The following is a 20619-nucleotide window of genomic DNA, read 5'->3' as shown; positions in this document are numbered from 1 at the left end:
AGACCCTCACACCGACCCCCCAGCAAAACTCAGTGCTGGAGGAGATTTAGGTCGTCGACAGTCCTCCGGCGTCGGTTCTTGGTGCCGCGAGGTGATGGGACCCTGGCTCTCGAAGGACCAAATTATGTTATGGATTTTATCAGTGTGTTTACCAATAACCCATTTCCTGATCGAAGAGAAAAGGAGAGACACATTAAGCAACAAGTCAACCAGTTATAACTGTGGCATATGCCCGAGGCAAAATGCCCCGAACATCTGGTCACAGACTTTATTTAAACAAAAGATAAGAAAGAAATGGGAGTAAGAGAGAGAGAGAGAGAGAGAGAGAGAGAGCGAGCGAGAGAGAGAGAGAGAGAGAGAGAGAGAGAGAGAGAGAGAGAGAGAGAGAGAGAGATTGTGTGTGTTTGTGTGTGTTTGTGTGTGCGTGGAGTCAAGAATGTGTGTGTGTGTATGGGAAGAACAGTGTGTGGTAGGGATGTGTATTGGTGAAATTCTGGCAATACAATACGTATTACGATACAGGGGAGACGATACAATGTATCATGATATATTACGATACATCCAGTCAGACGATATTGACGATTTTTTAGACTAAATCTATTATAGGAAAATTCAATAAACAGTCCAAACTGATACTTAACATGTTTAACCTTAACAGAGGGATTTACGTTTCAATGGTAGAAACAAAACCCATTACACACTGCTGCCAACTAGTGGTCTGCGTTTGAATTGCACCACAAGAAAAGAAAATACACAAATGTTTCCATGTAAATTCTTCCAAAAATTAGATACACGACTTTGAATATCGATGCATTTGTGCAAGAAAAAAATATCACGATATATTGCGATATCGATATTTTCGATACACAGCTTTTGAATATCGATATAATATTGCTGGGGAAAATATCACGATATATTGCCATAATTGGCATTTTCTTACATCCCTAGTGTGTGGGTGTGTCTGAGTGTGAGAATGCTTCAGGACATTTGTTAACAGGATTAAGCAATGAAACATAAAATTTCCATAACAGAGTCTTACCTGTATTATTTCCTGGTATTTGGACATCTCGCCTCTAATCGGCTGGTTTCTCAGTGAACTTGCTCATGCTGGACGCCCACCCTGCCAGTTAGAAACATCAGAAGATGGCCATTTTTTTCATGTCCCCACCCAAAAACTAAATTTTACTGTTTACTGTCCGTCCCCCCCCAAAAGTGAAATGGGATTTCCGCCGCTGCCTACAACCCTCCGATTGCTGGACAACCCACTCTACCTCCTGAGCTACTGCCGCCCAGAGCAAGGGGAAGAAAGCAGGTCAGATTGATGATGCCTTGCAATGCATGGCCTCAGGTATTTTGGCAAAACCTTGTCAGTACCACCCAGAATAAACAGAAGGACATTTTCTGAACCACACTTTTCTGCTGCCATGTAAATCTGTTATTTTGGTGTTGCATTCTGGACCCGCTGTGTCATTAGGAAAGTCCTGGTGGGACAACACCAGTGAGTTTGATAAATGTTAAAGAACTGGTTGTGTAAGCAGTGCTAAATTTATTGTCCGTGAAGACAACAGCATAATGAAAAATGTTTTTGTCATGACAGCTTGGCGACAATGGCAACACTCACATAAACTAGAAAGCCTTTCAACGACGACTGTGGTCATCTCAGCCACAGCAATTCTGGACATAAATTAGTCTTTACATAAAAATATTACAAAAATATTTACTCCTAAAGCTGTTTCAATGAGAATGTATTTTTTTCACTTTATAAAATACGTTATAGCAGAATTTAGCTGAGTTTTGTGAAGAAACTTTGTTAAAATAAACTTTTAATAATTCTCTGCAAATGGAAACAAGCTTCATCCAATAGAAAGGAAAGTACCTTCTTCCATTTGTCCTCACTTCTCATAAAATTAATTTCAAAACATGATTAAAAAACAGACTTAACTAAAATCACAAGAATCATAAGACTAATAAAACTGTAAATGTGATTATTTTCCTTTTGATTTTTACAACAGAACATCAGTACAGCATGTATTTAGAACATGTGATGACAGCATAATGCGCCTACTTAAGATTACTTCCAGGGACATATCTAAGAACTACACAGATGAGTGAACTAAGGAAAATATCCAACTGGTGTCTGCATATAAATTTGTAAAACTGAAATTAGCATTTAAATGTTGTAGTTGCTATTTATACACTGTTTAGTCATCAAAGAACATATAAACATTTACAGTCCTAAAGTGACCAGAAAACCTGTAGGTATGTAGTTATCACTTTCCACACGGCTACTTTCTTCTGCTGCTACACTTCGATTGCATTGTTTCTTCGTGTTTAAACTATTAACTCTATGTTTTCTAAGTGTTTTCTTCCCCAGAAGAAGCTTCAATGGCATCCTGCTAAGCTGTAAAAGTCTTCTGAAGAGGACCAGTAACATTTTTACTTTTTTTAACACAGAAAGTGCTACCACTGGTTCATCTGTGTTTTTTTATTTGTGTGTGTGTGTGTGTGTGTGTGTGTGTGTGTGTGTGTGTGTGTGTGTGTGTGTGTGTGTGTGTGTGCTCTGTCTTCTCAAACCCTAGTCAGTCCTGGCAGATGACCGCTCAAACTGAGCCAGGTTCTGTTTTAGCTCTCTTCCCATTAAAGGGGAGTTTTCCTCTCCACTGTCACTACATGCTTGCTTAGTATGAGGATTGTTGTTAAGTCTGTGACACAAGTATAAGTCACTCCATGCAATCTGCTGGGCTTCTTTTGTAAAACCTCCAGGTCAGCGCATGTCGGCACGGAGCGCACGCGGGGTGTGGGGTGGTGGTGCGTTCAAGAGTTGGGGTTGCTAAGCTGTTGCTTGGCCCAATCTTGGGGTTGCTTTAGCAACCCCTAGCTACCGCCTGGCGCCGCCCATGTGGGCTACCTCGGTCCCTGGAGCTCTCCTTAGCTTCTTGGGTTAGCTAAGTAGCTACATTGATCCGTTTGTTCCAACCGCAACAGCCCCACCCTAAGCTCCACCTCTTATCCCATTTTTGGATTGTCTGGGCATGCCGGGACGTGTGATGCAGTCAAAATGACGATGATGGGAACCTCCCATTTGGGAACAAAACCTTATAATTTGAGCCTATGGACATGAATTGTCCAGTATATATGTTGGTGTTTTTCTCTTGTGCATGTGCAGGAAGTGAAAATGAACCCAGAAACAAGCACATATTAAGAAGACCACGCGTGAAAGCTTTACCAGAACGATTGACAGTTATGCAAACCAATGGTTCAGATGGTACACCTGGAAGAAAAAGATCCTCCGCTACACCCTAAAGTAAATACCTTGATAATACCAATTGATTTTGTTTTTTGTTTTGGATACCATTATTAGTCCTTCTTCCACTGCAAGTTGGAGAAGAAAAAATAGACATCTTGGCTATATTAACACTTTATTCTTTTTACACTGTCAGAGACCCAACTGACCAACAGAAAACATCAATAAATTAAGGGTTGGGATTAGAGTTCGTACCAGAGTTTTAAAACTACGATCATCTTATGTTCAGAAATGATTACGTTATGATTATTTTGGTCAGATCTTGAACCTTTTGGATCTTTTGTAATATTACACAATTCTGTATGATATTTTAGCAGACTGCATATGTGATGTGAAAGACTCTCAGCTAAATCCCATTTCATTTTGATTTTGGTCAAATTAATTGCAATTGTTATTGCTTTACACAACTAGAACACATCACCCATCCATAGACCAATTTAAGTTCCCCTCTTGTAGTTAATTATTCATTCACATATTAACTTAACAACGTGCGTGTTTGCCGCATTTTCAGGACAGATGCATTCACACAGTCCTGATCTTGACCTGCCTTTCAGCTGAACTCTGGAAGAAAACTTGTACTGAAACTCAGATCTCTCTTCCTTAGAGGCAATATATGTATTTGTTTCAGGTTATTGTGTTCCCTCCTTGTATCCTGTGTAAATCCAGTCAACCTCCAGTAAACCTTTTAAATGAAAGACAGGGTGCTATCGTGAGGTTACGGGGATTTATTGGGATCCAGGAACATTGCCCTGCAAAATTGATCTCAATATATTATAAAGGAATCTTGCTGACTAGCTGAAATGTGTGTGTGTGTGTGTGTGTGTGTGTGTGTGTGTGTGTGTGTGTGTGTGTGTGTGTGTGTGTGTGTGTGTGTGTGCACGCGTTTCATATGCATTTGTTATTAAAAAAAACCCTGAATGTCAGATTTTGAGTGAACGCTGACTGAGATGTGTTGATGCCAGTCTTATGCTACAACTGCAGCTTTGGTGAGAGAGAAAATGCGTAAAGTTCATGCAGTTTAAACTTTTATTGGAGGTGACAGATAAATTACCAACAGTTTGACTCGTTTGCCGACTCTCAGAAATGTTTACATTGAGCTGCAGAAGGAAATGAAACCTGAAAAGCTCCCGCAGGCAGTTTTGATTCCAACCCATGGATCTTGATGTGTCTCCTGTTCAATTAGGATGAATCCCTGTCAGAAGACAGTGCTGTATGCTTCATCACAACGCTGCTATGCTACAGGCAGTCTGTCTTTGTGTGAAACCTTTCAGCCCCAGTGGCTGTAGTAAAAGCATATATCCTGTAAAGTCGTGCAACAGGTGATGTAAGGCAGTAAATGCACATGCAAGTTCAGACAGGTAGTGTTTACGCTCAGTCATGGTGTTAGTACCGGTATGTGTTTGGTCTTGTGGTTAAACGCTGGTATGTCTGAGACAGTTGTGTGTATTCTGCATGCGGAGGCAGAATGTGCTGATACAGCTCTCGCAGTGGGAGTTGATGAAGCCAGCCCTGACCTGAAGTGACTGCCGGGGCTAAGAGAAGAGATTTGCTGCCACATGGGCGTCAGCGCGGCCTCAGGGTTGAGCTGCTGACAGACCAGATCCAGACAATTACTGCCGCCAAACTTGAGCAAAAGCTAAAACAACAAAAATGTAATTGCTAAATCAACGGTGATGGTGTTTATCATGGGTTGTCCAATTACTTTCAAGAGATGTTGTTCTTGCTAATAAACATCCTGTGTTTAAACTTTACAAATCTGTGTTTGAAAACCTTTTGGTGATGTTTTTTTGCAATCACAGAGCTTTGATTTTAAAACTTCTTAGCAATACAGTATATTGTAAAGTAATTTGCCTTTTTAAACAACTGGTGGGGACTCGTCCATAGGGGTGCTTGGTTGCCATCCTCCCTATGCAAGCAAGTAAAAACCATTTATGCATATATTTTCTTTAAATGTGTCACTCTTACCTTATTGTGTGTTCCCACATGAAATCTGAATTATTTACACATCATTTTGACCAGCGGTCTCTCATTTAACAGGGAATTTTCCCCAACAGACTCACTTCTGGGGTGCTGGGACAAGTGCCCCTGAATTGCAGCTGAACAGCCAATCCCATTTGGTCGCTAGGGAGAACTGAAGAACTTTTGGCCAGTCAGAATCACTAAATGTAATATCTCTGGGGCGCCAGCCGATAGCACCCCCACAGGAAATATCTAGCTAGCATGCTTGAAGGTGCTAAATCTCCTTTCCTTTCTCTCACTCGCTCATTCACACAGACTCACTGTTAGTTTTTACAAATTGAGCTGAAATCATACCTGTAGTTGTTGGGGTAAAGTACGTTTATTTCTTCTGATTTTATGTGATTATAATGTGTAAAACAGGAAATCTAATTCTATCTGAAGGATTCAGGATCCCGCCCCACCCCGCCTCCCTATCGGAGTCTGATGTTTTGTAACTGTGATGTTCGTGCTTCCATGTTGAGGAGTTTTTTTGTATAATAGAGCTACTCCCTGCAGGGACTAACTCTGCTATGCCTTTTTTTTTTTACCTTACCCCAATTATCCTCATGTAACGCCCTTTTCATCTAATGAAATGAGCGCCGTTCTGGCTGCTCTCGTGATTGCCTGTACCTGTTTTTGTCTACATGTGTGTGTGTTTAACCTTGGTCAGGTTGTGTTTGCGGAGTCAAGTTCCTATGCTCTGGGTCACTGGAGCGCTGGCAATAAAGCTTATTCTGATTCTGATTTCTTAATCATGTTAGTGCCACCTACTGGTGGAATCGAGTATTGAGGTGAGCATGTTTTGGGTAGATGACGAATAAGGACAAAAAGGAACTGCAGTTGCTCTTAAAGGCACATTGGGCACATAGACTTGTATCTTTAAGTGAGCAATACAATAGTGTAATTTATTTGTAAATGTGATAGTTGACTAGCTGTCAAGCTGCTGATTTGGAACAGGAAAATAAAGGATTGTTTTGGAGCTTTTGTCATTTTAAACCAGCAAATTTTAATACTAAAAATGGACTAATAAGCCAAAATTTCACCAGCGGCCATTGTAAACAATCCTATTTTTGTCAAATGAATCAATTACAACACAACAAGATGAACTAACTTTTTGCTTCTTCATAGAAAATAAAAAGCCTTTTATCAAAACGTGTTGGCTTAGAAATTACCATTAACTCTTTAGATTATTGCTGCAAGTTAGCATCAATCCCCTTTTGGTAACAAAGCAGCCAGATGTAGTATCAGTATTAGTACTTTATCAAACACCTGCCATATCCGATTACATGACTTCTGCCATCTAGTTGCATGGTCAATTTTATTATTTTATTACTATTATATTATTATAAAATTAAACAATAAAACACAGTTTATTGTGTAGCTATAAAGACATTAAAACTGAAATTATTCCGTTTTAAAACCAAACGTTGTAAAAATGTATTATTGTTTCATATTTCTGGATTTAAAGGGTTGTTTTTCTTTTCATTTCACAGACACACTGTTGTGCCACAGATGTCCTACCAAGCACATCATATTTCCCACCTTAAATGTGACAGAATGAAAGTTTACAGACGTGCAAAGCATGAATTAAACAAGTGTTTGAAACCAACTGACTGCAGCATGAAGGAAGTGGTTGGGCGTTTGGGAGGCAGGGCTAATTACAGATGCAGCTGAACTTCTCTTCCTGTGAGGGCGGACGTCTGCGCTGCTTATAAAGCTCTGAGGAGAGTAAGCAGACTTTGCGGAAACCTGGCAGAGCAGCAGTTCTACCTCTCCACACCCAGTAACTGTCTCCTTTCTTCACCAGGTAATGAAATGTGTTTTTATCTTGTAACACCCAGCGGCACATTGGCAACTATTTCCTACAAGTCTGGTCTTAAATTATTATGGAGGACACATAAAGCAACAGAAGAAACAGTTTTAAAGAGACTTGATAGCAGATGTTTTAAGCTGCATTTAAGCAAAAACATTATAATTAACATTCAATTTGACTTTGATTTTTCCTGGTACAGTTCCTTGCTTGATGCTTGATTTTGCAGATAATCTGTGTTATTGGGTGTGGCATGGCTGCAGTACTTTCTTTTTCCCATTGAGGCGTACTCGCTGAGCAACAGCCCTAAATATTTTGATGAAGTCTAGTTGTGTGTCCTGACTCATTGTTTTACCACATGTAATAATACAGTTGGGTGTGTGTAACAAAGCAGACACACCCTTTGAACACACACATCAAACAACATTTTCTGACAGCAGCTCAGTAAATATGAGTCCTGAATTACAGGTTCAACTAGAGAGATTCAACAGAGGAGTAATCATGTGTTCCTGCAAAACTCAAAAGTCTTCTAGTTCATTCAGAGTTGTTCGTATGCATTTTTTATTGTTGCTTTATCTGCAGGATTTTTTTAATTGATATTAATGATAAGCACTGAAACACCCATTATACTATCCTGTCTGTGATTATCTAATGATTGCCTCAGTTATAATGCCCCATGGCTTTGGATGGAAAGAGTAAACACGCAAAAACAAAATGCAGTTTCATAAAACACGTGCTTAGTTTTCTTTTTGTGCACGTAGGCATTTGCAATAAAACACTCTAAAGCAGGGGTGTCAAATATGCGGCCCACGGGCCGGATCCGGCCCGCAAGCAGGTTAAATCCGGCCCGCGAGATGGTTGTGTAAACTTTATTTTCATACTTTACAATGTAGAGTGAAAATAAACGTATCTTTGTGAGCAAGTTTTCTCTGTAATGAGTATAAATAAAACAAAGCTGCGCTCAAGGCTCACACAAGAACTTGAATCACATCCTGAAGTTGGCCGCCACTCAGGATGTGACTTCTGATGTTGATGTGCTGGTGAAAGCTAAAAGATGTAAAGTGAAATGAGTCAAATATACTTTAAGTGCTGCATGAAACTGATCTTGCCATGTGATCTGTGAGCTCTTTGAATCACTAAGGAATGTTTTTTTATTTATTGATTTTTTTATTTTTTTCAAATTTTCAAGTACACTTCAGGTGTTGTACTTGTTCTACACTGTCCTCAGGCTCCAGCCTTGTTTCATATTGATTGTATTAAAACAAAGAAAACAATCTGAAGTTTTTATTTTTTTAATTTACCGGTCCGGCCCACTTGGGACTAGATTTCCCTCAATGTGGCCCCTGAGCTAAAATGAGTTTGACACCCCTGCTCTAAAGCAAGTTTTAGATGGCATTGGTGGGATTTTGGTGAAACACATCATAGAAATGCCTACTGACTAAAGTAGCATTTTGACATATTTTATGTGTTTTCACAAAATTATTGTTTCAGTTTTATAATTTCTGAAATACATTTCAGAAGTTTGGAATTTTTTTAAGCTTCAAAAGTTAATCCCGCCTGTTTGGAGGCAGAAACTGTGCAGCTCTGTGTCTCCAGGATATTTTTGATTGGACTTTCTGTGATGTGAAATGTATCACCAAAGCTGCATCTCTTCTCAGGCCCTAAGCACCATGGCTCACAAAGAGTTTCAGACTGCCGGGAAGAAGCCTGGCCTACAGGTATGGCGCATAGAGCAAATGGATTTGAAACCCGTTCCACCTGAGCTCTATGGAGACTTTTACGTCGGAGATGCGTACATCGTGCTCTTCACCACCCCAGCTCCTTCCTACAACGTGCACTCATGGATCGGTGAAACTCATTCATTCAGAGTGTTTGCTTATGGTGTCAAATCCTCGTTTATTTAAGTGGGACTCTTTTTTTTCCATTTCCTTCATTGTTTTGCAGGAGATGAAGCCTCCAAAGATGAGTGTGGAGCTGCTGCCATTCTGACAACTCAGCTGGATGACCACCTGCGTGGAGCTGCGGTGCAGTTCAATGAGTTCCAGAACCTGGAGTCCGTCACTTTTCTTGGTTACTTCAAGTCTGGCATCAAGTACAAGGTCAATTCAGTTTGAATGTAAAACACCAGTTTTCATAATTATACGTTATTTATTTATTTATTTTTTATTAAAGAAACTATTCAAAAGAGAAGCTGAATCTTTAGCTCCTATGGAAGCTGTCTGGTCTCAGATTTTCCATGGAAAGTTTCTATGGAGAGTTTGAACCAGCAAAGAAGGCAAACGGAGACACGCTCGAGTCACTCCCAAAACACCAAATCGCTGCTGATGTCATGAGCAGGGGCGGCGTTAGGCCCGGCTACTTGGGCTGAAGCCCCGGATGTTTTATGAAAAGCCCCGGATCTAAATCGCGGAAGTAACCTGCAGTACCAAAGTCCAACAGAGAGGGCGCAGCTGGCAGTAGTTTGTATACAGCCTGCCTGAGCCTCCACTCCTGAAGAAGAAGCCCTTCAGCAGCCGGCTTCTTCTACACTCTCTGCCTGAGACGCATGAGTGAAGATGGACATGAGGATGTTTTTTAGACCAAAAGTACAACGACAGAACCCCAGCTTTGATGAGACTGGTGCTGACTCAGGTTTGTGAGTCTTATTTGAAAATGTTTGTTGTGCTGCTGGTTTGCCTAAAGTTAGCTTACTATCAGGTAAAGTTGTTGGAGAAAGAACGGGAATATTTACTATCATCTCACACTAAACACTAACAGGAACAATACTCTGCCCTGAAAATGCTTAATATGTAGCTTCAGATTAAAAATTATGTGGTACAAGACAAATATGTATGATGTTGACTAGTGCGTGTCACGTGTGTGTGTGCGCGCGCGTGTGTGTTAAGCCCCGGATCTTCTTCAGTCCTAAATCCGCCCCTGGTCATGACCTGGCAGAGCTCACGCACACATCATTTAGCTTGCTTCAATTTCTTTTAAACTCCTTTTTACACCCGCCGAATACGTGGGAGTAAAATGTTGAAGTTTTGAAAACAACTCTTTTCAGAACCTGCTGCTCAGGGCTATGATTCATCACATTCCACTAGATTCACCAGCAGCACATCCATGCAGGCAGTCTCCTGTTTCACCCCACCCAAAGGTGTTAAAAACGTAATTAGTGAAGGAAATAACCAACAATTATTTTGTCATGCTCATCGGAACCAGTTTGAGAAATCACCTCCAAGCGTGTGAATCCGGAGTTTTTACTGAAAAATGCTTTTCATTCATTAAAAGGATTTGCATGATCTTTTCCTGTATGTTGTAGAAAATAGACGCACTGAAAATTATTACGAAGGCACTTTATCACACGGGCACTGCCTTCCTGGAACTGAACTGTTTTGCCGTTAAGTCTAGTCGGGTCCGAGCGACAGTAAACAGAAAGAGGAAACAGAAATCATCTTTCCGACGGTCTGAGAGTTAATGGCGTAAGCTTTTCTTCACTTTAGTTGTTTGTGCAACAAACAGGTAGGGAGGAGATTTGAAGAGTATTTTGTCAACTGCTGGTTTGTTTCCAAACTTAAAGAGCAAGTCACCCCCAAATCAACTATTTTTTTCTGATAAACTATATAAATGCGTGTCTAATCGTGCTGCAGACGCTTGTAGTCAATAGTTTTGCACTTTAGTGCATTTTAGTTAAAATTTTAATTTTCCGCCTGAAACTGTCAGTGTTGTGCCGTTGTCAGGTAAAAACTCTTCACTGCATTTGAATTTAAATCTGCCACCGCTATTGGCTAAGAGGTATGCTATGATGTGAACTGGTACATTATGATGTCACAATGTCGTGAGTGTGTGTATTTGTTAGTGGCTCCACCCTCTCGGTCTGCTAGGCAACAGCATTTGTTGCATTTTTCAAACATGAAGTGGGAGTGAAGTACGCTTCTTGTAAGGGGTGAACTTGCTCTTTAAGATAAAAAAAAGTTTAAAAAAAGATAAAGTTGTTAGTGACAGAGCTGTTAAAATGTAACGTTTTTGCTTCTTGCCATTTAAAATGTCAACATCTGATAAAAACAACACATGAAGCACCTCCATGTTGTATTTTTAAACTAAATGCTTTTCCATGACGAAATCCTTTTTGACAGCAAGGAGGAGCTGCTTCAGGCTTCAAGCATGTCGTTACCAATGATACGGATATAAAGCGCCTGCTGCACGTCAAAGGTCGTCGTTCGATCAAAGCCACGGAGGTGAACCTGTCCTGGAGCAGCTTCAACAAGGGAGACTGCTTCATCATTGACCTGGGGAAGGTGAGCTAGAAACAAACACGAGATCGTGACGGACTTACTGTTGCAGAGTTTCATCATAGCTAATGCTTTTCTTCTTCTGCTCTGCTCTGTGAAACAAAAGGACATCTACCACTGGTCTGGCAGTGACAGCAACCGCTACGAGCGCCTCAAAACCACTCAGATGGCCAACGATATCCGTGACAACGAGCGTAAGGGGCGCGCTAAAGTACACATGATTGAAGAGGGTTCTGAACCTGATGATGTCATTAAGGTGAGCTTTCACCTTTGCTGAAAAGATCCAACAGTGCTTGTTACAAGGATTTAGTTGCTTTTGTTTAAGATTCTTAAACAAACAAACAAACATAAAAATCAAATTGTGTTTATTCATAGGAACTTGGCCCAAAGCCAGAGCTCCCAGCAGGAGAACCTGATGTACCAACAGAAAGGGCTGCAAAGAGCAAAGCATCTCTGTACTTGGTAAATATACACAGCAACATCCAAAAGCCTTAAGCCATTTGCTAGTGTGCATCTACTTTTTTGTAAAAAAATGTTTTGCAAGGCAAAAACATTTGATTCTCAACTCTTTTTGCTCTGACACTTTCAACATGATGCGTTCACTGTCTCAGGAAAGGTCAGATAAATAGCCAAACATGCTGAAACATCAGCAGTCTTATATTCATAATGCAAACCCAAATGATTCCATAATGTAGAGCTTTACTCTGCGTGTTAAGCAACAGAACGAAAGGTAATCATCACATAGCAAATGTAGTGGCTGTAAATAAGAAAAACACGAATATTATTACTTTTTTTCCATGTTTACCACAAAGTAGTACTTTCTGTTTCAGTCCCAGAGACTATTGGCCTGCCTTCAACACCCAAAAACTTTAAAATGATCCTTTGGTCTTTTATGTTTTAAAACCATGAGGCCACATTGTGCTCCAACTGCTGGACAACTGAGACCTATCCAAACAACAGCTGAATGAATCTAATCCACCCAAGTAAAATATCAGTAAAATTTGTAGTAAAGGTTAAAGAGTCCATGCAAGGAAGTTGTTTTTGTTTAAGTGATGACTCGTGAAGTCTGAATATTGAAAAACAAAACTCACTCCTGATCAAAATTCCAAGCCTGGAAAGCCATCCTATTTTATTGAAATATAGAATCTGGCCACAAACCTGACCCCGGCTTTCCACGGGAGCCGTCAGCAGCACGTCATAGCTGCTGATAGGAACCGCTGTGGTCAACAGAACCTTTTCCACTGGAGCCATCAGAAGCGCGAGTCGGCCGCGTCTCAGGAGCAGCATGTCGCGGCCTTTACGCGCCGGTTCTATTTTCTACGCGCGACGCCTCTGAAACGGGTCAAGTTCGACATTTTTGGGGAAGGAAAGACAGGAAATCGGACGCGGAAATGAAGAGAAGCTCCCGAGATTTTCAGAATAAAGAACGTACTGCCTTCCGGTTGCTTTACTTTTAAAAAACGTTACTAAATGTGCGTCCCCGTGAGAAGTTATCACCTAGCTAGCGGTCTCCTTTGTTTTTCAGGTCCGTATTGGCGATTATAAAACGGACAGAACATAAAACAAACCTTTTGGAGCCATGTTGTAATTTTCTCCTGCTTGTTGTTGTGTTTACTGACGAAGTCACTCGTGTGACTTCGTGCTCGGTCGGTGACAGCTGCTCCCCTGCTGCTTCGCGTCTCGTGGGAAGGGCCAAGCAGCAGCTTACGCGAGCAAGACGTGCTGCTGCAGTAACGTGCTGCTGACGGCTCCCGTGGAAAGCCGGGGTTAGACAGAGCTTGGTCTATTGTCAGTCGTGGGGCGGGACCTATGGTTGTCTTTCGAACTTTCTCTGCGTGCTATTGGACAGCGAGCAATGGGATGTGCTCACCGCTAGGGATGTCAGTCAGTCAAGAAGATACAAACACATCCTTTCTATAAATAAAGGACCTAAGCGCCTCTATCTGCTCATGACTCAAAGAAAAGCCTAAATCGAAACGGTCCACAGTTGATGTCAAAACCGTTTAAAAAGGAGATGACTCCATCTTTGTTTTGCTCAGTCGCAGTAATGTCCCACCCAGCAAACTGACCCATTACTGGTCTGGGCTGCTGAGGTTCCAGTAAAGCATAGCCTGCAGAGCAGACTAATTTTGCTTCTGTCTGTCTGTCATCTGGACCGATAAATGCTACTGTGTCTATGTTTTAGCTGACAAACTGAAAGGTTTTAATCGCCTGTGTATTCTTTAGATTTCTGATGCCGCAGGTTCCATGAAGACCTCCCTGGTGGCTGAAAAGTCTCCCTTCAAACAAGACCTGCTCTCCCAGAGTGAATGCTACATCTTGGACAACGGATCGGATCAAAACATTTTCGTCTGGAAAGGTATTCAGGGTTTCACATCGGTTATTTTTCTAGCATTTATTCATTTTTAGAGATACTGTTCCTGGGAACAAAAGCTTTTACCAAAGTTTGCCACTGCTGACCTCCGATCCACACCTCATGCCGCAGGACGAGACGCGAACGCAAACGAGCGCAAAGCAGCACTGTCAGCAGCAAACAGTTTCATCAAAGACATGAATTACTCCTCAAAAACCAAGGTAACGCAGATGGACCGCCGACTGACAAATATAATATCGTGATCATGCAACATTTTTTTCAATAAACGTACTAATTCCTCTGTGCATTTGTGTCAAGTACAGGTGCAGGTTATTCCTGCTGGAGCTGAAACCACTATGTTTAAGCAGTTCTTCTTCAAATGGTTGGAGGGACAGTCCTCAGGCCAGACTTACACCGTGGGTCACATCGCTAAGGTGGAGCAGATTCCCTTTGATCCCTCCAAGCTCCACAGCAATAGTGCTATGGCTGCCCAGCACAGCATGGTGGATGACGGCTCTGGAAAGGTCAAGGTAAGGTCATAAATCAAATCAAATCACCTTTATTGTCACGTCACATGTGCAAGTACACTAGTACAGTACGTGCGAGTGAAATTCTTGTGTGCGAGCTTCACAGCAACAAAATCGTGCACAGCAACAAAAATAAAAAGACAAGATATATAATATACGGAAGATGGTATGTACAAACAGTGGCATTAATATACTGTGTGGAGTGTGTAATGTTGAAGTTCCAGTAGTGAGGGTGAGGTGTCTATGTAGTGTTCAGCAGTCTGATGGCTTGATGAAAAAAGCTGTCTCTCAGTCTGCTGGTTCTGGACCGGATGCTGCAGAACCTCCTTCCTGATGGAAGGAGTCTGAACAGTTTATGGCTGGGGTGAGTTGAGTCCTTGATGATCCTCCCCGCTTTCCTCAGGCACCGCTTCCTGTAGATGTCTTGGAAGGAGGGAAGCTCACCTCCAATAATCCTTTCTGCACACCGCACTACTCTCTGGAGAGCTTTGCGGTTGTAAGCGGTGCTGTTGCCATACCAGGTGGTGATGCATCCGGTGAGGATACTCTCAATGGCACAGCGATAGAAGGTCCTGAGGATGCGACGGCTCATGCCGTGTGCCTTCTTCACTGTATTTTCCGTGTGCACTGACCACGTGAGATCCTCGGCCAGATGAACACCAAGGAAACGGAAGCTGCTCACTATCTCCACCGCGTCGCCTTTGATGGTGATGGGGGTGTATACTCCTCTGCACCTCCGAAAGTCCACTATTAACTCCTTTGTCTTCGCGACATTGAGGATGAGATGGTTGTCTTGGCACCAGTGGGTCAGGGCGCTGTTCTCCTCCCTGTAGGCCGCCTCATCATCGTTGGTGATGAGACCCACCACCGTGGTGTCGTCCGCAAACTTCACAATGATGTCGGAGTTTCTAGTGGCCGTGCAGTCGTAGGTGTAGAGTGAGTACAGGAGTGGGCTCAGTGCACACCCCTGTGGAGCACCAGTGTTCTTGGCAGTAACTTGGCAGTAATCATGCTGTTTTTCTTCAATCAAACGTGTGACAGTTGTGGGTATCCACAGATCTGGCGTGTGGAAGGAGGAGACAAAGCACCTGTGGACCCATCCAGCTATGGACAGTTCTATGGTGGTGACTGCTACCTGGTGCTTTACACGTATAATGATGGAGGCAGACAGAAGCACATCATTTACACCTGGTAGGTACAACTTTCTCAGTATTCTAAGAAGGAACAAGCTCAGGAATGTGCTCCCTACTAATACTATAAAGTAATGTCACAGATGCACAACGACATTCAAAAAAATTCCTAGACTCTTCACACTTTGAAATATACTTCCCAAAGTCTGAACACATCATTTAATACTGAACACAATGTGGCTGTCCCTGCAGGCAGGGCAAGAAGTGTTCTCAGGATGAGCTGACGGCTTCTGCTTTTCTCACCGTCCAACTGGACGATTCCATGGGAGGGCTACCGACTCAGGTAAGAAGTTACACGTGAGGCTTTTTTACAAAACCAGATGGTACCACAAGAAAATAAAACGTTACACAACATACGCTTTTTATTGGGATAAAAATTATTTCACATTTCAGCTTTATTTGTTTCAAGCTGACAGAAGTCACCAAGAAGGTTTTTGGAGCTAAATCCTCATTAGAATTAATGCTGACACATGAATTACAGAGCAGAACTAACTAGAAAATGATTTATTCACCACCCACCAGATGTTCTTGAACTTTAGAAAATGGATATTTTGTTGAGGAGCACGTCAGCTGAGAAAACATACAAATCTAGATAAATATGTAAACAATAACGGAGTCCTAGGCTTTTCTGTATTATTATTAATAATAATAATAATAATAATAATAATAATAATAATAATAATAATAATAACAATAACAACAACAACTATAATAATAATAATAATAATAATAATAATAATGGATTACATTTAATCATCCCTTTATTCATACTCTCACACACTCTCACATTCACACACTGCTGGTGACGGTAAACTGCTTTGTAGCCACAGCCGTCCTGGGGACGTCTGACAGAGGCGAGGCTGCAGTTTTGTGCTGTCAGCTCTTCTCATCACCACCAACACAAGTGTCTTGCCCAAGGAAACAACAGCAGGGATCCCGGAGGGAGCTGGGATTGATCCTGCAACCTCTGATCGGAGCTACTGCTGCCTGTATTTGCTACAAAGGCCCATACTCACACCCCAAACGTGACTTCTAACCCCCTCAGGATGGACGAAGCTTAGTTCTTACAAGTAATTGTTGTTGATGAAGACCAGGTTAACTTTGAATAGCTTGTTCTTTATATCTTCTTTATGTCTTTAGTTAGCAGCCTAGCCATAAAATAGTATTTCTTGTTGGTGAGAGAAGTCCGAGCCTTGCAGTATATTGCGGTGGTGGCCACACCCACACACACACACACACACACACACACTGAAACTGAGCATGTTTTTCTGAAATATTCCAGTCATTTGATTTATCTCATTACATTTAGCCATTATGTTGTGCTAGTCAGTTATGATCAGAATTTAAATTGGCCTTAGAAGAGGTAAGTACACAGGAGAGCTTGGTGGGAAAGAGGGACCCCTAAACTTGAGTTACTCCATCCTCAACAGATGAACCAATGGTGAATATTCAGAGTCTAAAATAAACACATGTCTAAAAATATGAAAGTATTGTTATGTGTCCTCAGGTCCGGGTCACCCAGGGTCAAGAGCCCCCGCATCTCGTGAGCTTGTTTAAGGACAAGCCTATGGTCATCTACTTGGGAGGGACGTCCCGTAAGGGTGGCGAAAGCAAAGCCGGCAGCACGCGGCTCTTCCACATCCGCCAGAGCTCCACGAAAGCCACGCGAGCTGTGGAGGTCAGCTTTGTTTATACAGTCAGTATGACGGGATGCAGATTTAGAACACAGTGGACGCCATTCCTGTCTGTCTCACAGGTGGAGGCCACGGCTTCGTCTCTGAACACCAACGACGTGTTTGTGCTGAAGTCGTCCAACTCCCTGTTCGTGTGGAAAGGAAAAGGAGCAAATCCAGATGAGCTGCACGCAGCTAAGTATGTCGCCACCCTGCTGGGAGGAACTGCCACCGATGTGGATGAGACAAAAGAGCCTGGTGAGCTTCTCAAGTACAGATTAAATCACGTTGTGATCTTTAGAGTAAACCCGTTAACTCTGTAAAACATCTTTGTTCCCAGCTGGTTTCTGGTCAGCACTCGGTGGGAAGAAAGACTACCAGACCTCCAAGACCCTTCAGAAGATGGTCAAACCTCCACGTCTATTTGGCTGTTCAAACAAGTCTGGAAGGCTCACAGTGAGTTTTCAGGTTTACTGAACTTATAAACGGTGACGCCGCTGATATTTGGCGGGGAACCGAAGAATAAAACATTTATGGATTTTAATGTGATTCTAAATATTTAGGTGGAGGAGGTGCCCGGTGAATTTACACAGCTGGATCTGGCAACTGATGACATCATGCTTCTGGACATTTCTGATCAGGTTTGGCATGCATGACGGGGTGGGCAGTGAAGGCGTAAATGCTCCTTTACTTAAATGTGTCAGATGAGACCATTTCATAGTTAAATGCGTTTTTTTACAACAGTGACTGATATTCTTAACCCTCCCACTGTCCTCATGGGTGACCCCGCCAGGAAAGTCGACCACTGAGCAGAGTTGATGGTTTATCCCTTGAGGTCCATGTGGCAGAGGTGAGGTAGGGATCACTCCTCACCCCTGCCACATGGACCTCGAGGCACCTCTGCCTAGGGATGGGTACCTTTGACATTTGAATCGATCCGGTACTAACTCCCGGTACCTACGAATCGATACCGGTACTTAACGGTACCAATTTTCGATACTTTTGAGTGTTTATTATTTTAATTCTCTTTTATAATTAAATATATATTTTTCTCAATACATAACCATAATTGATAAATATCACGATAAATAACATACAACTGTTTGTATTTTAACATTGTCCTTGTAGTTTTATAAGCTGATAATTAAACTGAAGCAAACATCTTTACTGTGAACTAAATTTTGTGTGTATCTTCATTCCTTTTGCCGTCTTTTTTCATTTGATTTTTCCTACTGGAAAGTTAGAATTTCCGAGGAGAAAGCGAACGCACCATTAGCTGATAACAACGGTGGCAATGGAAGCTAACATATCAAGCTAACATTATCTTTAACAGTTTATTTAGCTGCTGGAGCAGATTAAAATGATGATGCCTCACACTTAGATCGTTGTCACTGGTTTCATCTTCACCCAATCACCTGTCGCATTTAGTAAAGTGAAGCCAAACTTTAGTGCGCATTCATGTTCTTCTAGTCGGAAATTCGGAGTTCCGAGGAGAAAGCGAACGCACCATTAGCGAAACGGAAGCTAACAAATCAAGCAAGCGTTATCTTAAACATTTTATTTACCTACCGGAACAGATTAAGATGATGATGTCTCACTTAGATCGTTGTTGCTGGTTTCATCATCACCGTGGAAATAGAAGTGAGCCACATCACAGCTGAGCTTGCAGGGTTTGGAGTCCACATTTAGTGAAGTGGACCCAAGCTTTAGCGTGCGTTCTTTCTACCAACTGCTCTGTTTACAACTGGCTCGCAGCGACCGACGACATAACGCTCTTGTGCATGCGCAGCTGTCTTGGCAAATTCTCGTTATGAAGGACGGGTACCGAAACGAGGCACCGTTTGAAATGGCGTGAATCGGCGCTCGGTCGGTACTATGTAATTCGGTCGGTACCTTAAAAAGTACCGAATTCAGTACCCATCCCTACCTCTGCGACATGGACCTCAAGGCACCTCTGCCCTATGGACCTCAAGGGATAAGCCATCAACCCTGCTCAATGGTCAACTTTCCTGGCGAGGTCACTCATGAGGACAGTGGGAGGGTTAAATCTTGAATGAGAAAGATTTCTTTTGTTTATTCTAGTTTTAATCTAATTTATTTAATTTTGTTCCCAGATCTTTATTTGGATTGGAAATGAAGCCAATGATGTTGAGAAATCTGGAGCACCAAAAATTGGTAAAAAAAAAAAAATTTAATTAATTAATCAAGCAAAAACAAAATAATAAAAAAAATCAACAAAAATAAACTAAAAAAGGTTTTCTTGTTCTCCTCTTAGCCCAAGACTACGTGAATTCTGACCCCTCTGGTCGCAGTGGTATCCCCATCACCACCATCAAGCAGGGACAGGAGCCACCCTCCTTCACCGGCTGGTTCCATGCATGGGACGCCAACATGTGGGACAAGAGTCACGTTTAGTGGAAGCAAGCCAACACCCAAAAATATTAGGAGAAAAAAAAACAACTAACTTCCTCTTAGCGGCTCTTTTGAACGCTTTCAAACCTAATTCATAATCTTGATGTTGTGAGCTGATTTTAACTCCTGTACGGGTGTCAGGTATTACAGTCTCACCGTCATTCCCATCAACATCTCACACCCTGTTTTTGTTGCTTTAGCTGAGAAACTTTATGCTTGTTTTCATTGTTTATTTCATGCGTTCATTTAATTACATAATTATTTTTTGACCCATTTCTGTCTAGGCCACACCCTCTTGCATCTTATCAAAACAACCTTTCCAACACCAAAGGGAGGGTTAAAACATCAGCAACTCCTCAGGAGGAATGGAGACGGGTATTCATAAGTAGTTTCAGCTCGTTATTCAACAACAAACAGCTGTACGCATGATTCCGTATTCCAGTCAGAATTGACAAAGCTCATCGGATGAGAAGCGAAATATCTTCAAGAAACCATGGACGTCCAGTGGCCTTCATTCAAACCCCAAACTGAGAACTTTCACCAGCACAAAGAAGAAATAAGTTGTGTAATCTCGAGTAAATTTAGCATCAAAATGAAAGAAGATGGTGATTATTTAATTGTAACAATGCGTCTTGGAAAACACACTGCATGTTGTTTTAAAAGCCTGATTACTGAACCACAATGTCCCAAAATAGCCTCTTTCTGCACACATCAAAGAAATGATAAACCAGTCCCTAATTTTATTACTGTCACAGAGGAAGAATGGACATTTAATTAACCCTTTGATGCATGAATTATGAAATCTTCAACCATGATTTTTTAAACATTTTTTTCATTCATCTTTAGGTGTGAATGAAAGAAATTTCATATTTACATATTTTTTGTAACATTTAATTTACACATAGTTTATTACATGTCCACCTCAGTGGACAGTGTGCATTCTGAATATGAAATATGTTGGCTGGACTTACTGAAGGGACTCAAATGCAATAAAGTCTTCAACAGCCGTGCTTAATAGCAAAAATAAATAAATAAATAACAATTTTGAGTACCTGTCCACTGTAGGGACCATTATGCATCA

At 41.6% G+C, this 20619-nt stretch overlaps 1 protein-coding gene across 1 annotated transcript; it reads left to right on the top strand.

The window, feature by feature from the left end:
- Nucleotides 1-6971: 6971 nt before the first annotated feature.
- Nucleotides 6972-20214, top strand: scinla (scinderin like a). The gene is made up of 17 exons (XM_015962312.3): nucleotides 6972-7109; nucleotides 8771-8960; nucleotides 9057-9211; nucleotides 11228-11389; nucleotides 11490-11639; nucleotides 11759-11845; nucleotides 13610-13742; nucleotides 13869-13957; nucleotides 14060-14266; nucleotides 15321-15454; nucleotides 15646-15736; nucleotides 16961-17131; nucleotides 17210-17384; nucleotides 17467-17582; nucleotides 17690-17767; nucleotides 19241-19301; nucleotides 19402-20214. Exons 2-17 carry the CDS (start codon nucleotides 8783-8785, stop codon nucleotides 19539-19541), a joined length of 2127 nt encoding a protein of 708 aa, XP_015817798.3. The 5' UTR covers nucleotides 6972-7109; nucleotides 8771-8782; the 3' UTR covers nucleotides 19542-20214.
- The last annotated feature ends 405 nt before the right edge of the window (nucleotides 20215-20619 follow it).

Source organism: Nothobranchius furzeri, chromosome 16, assembly GCF_043380555.1.
Source record: "Nothobranchius furzeri strain GRZ-AD chromosome 16, NfurGRZ-RIMD1, whole genome shotgun sequence".
NCBI classification, from domain to species: domain Eukaryota; kingdom Metazoa; phylum Chordata; class Actinopteri; order Cyprinodontiformes; family Nothobranchiidae; genus Nothobranchius; species Nothobranchius furzeri.
Note: the sequence above shows the minus strand (reverse complement) of the source record. Positions and strands in the feature narration are given on the sequence as shown.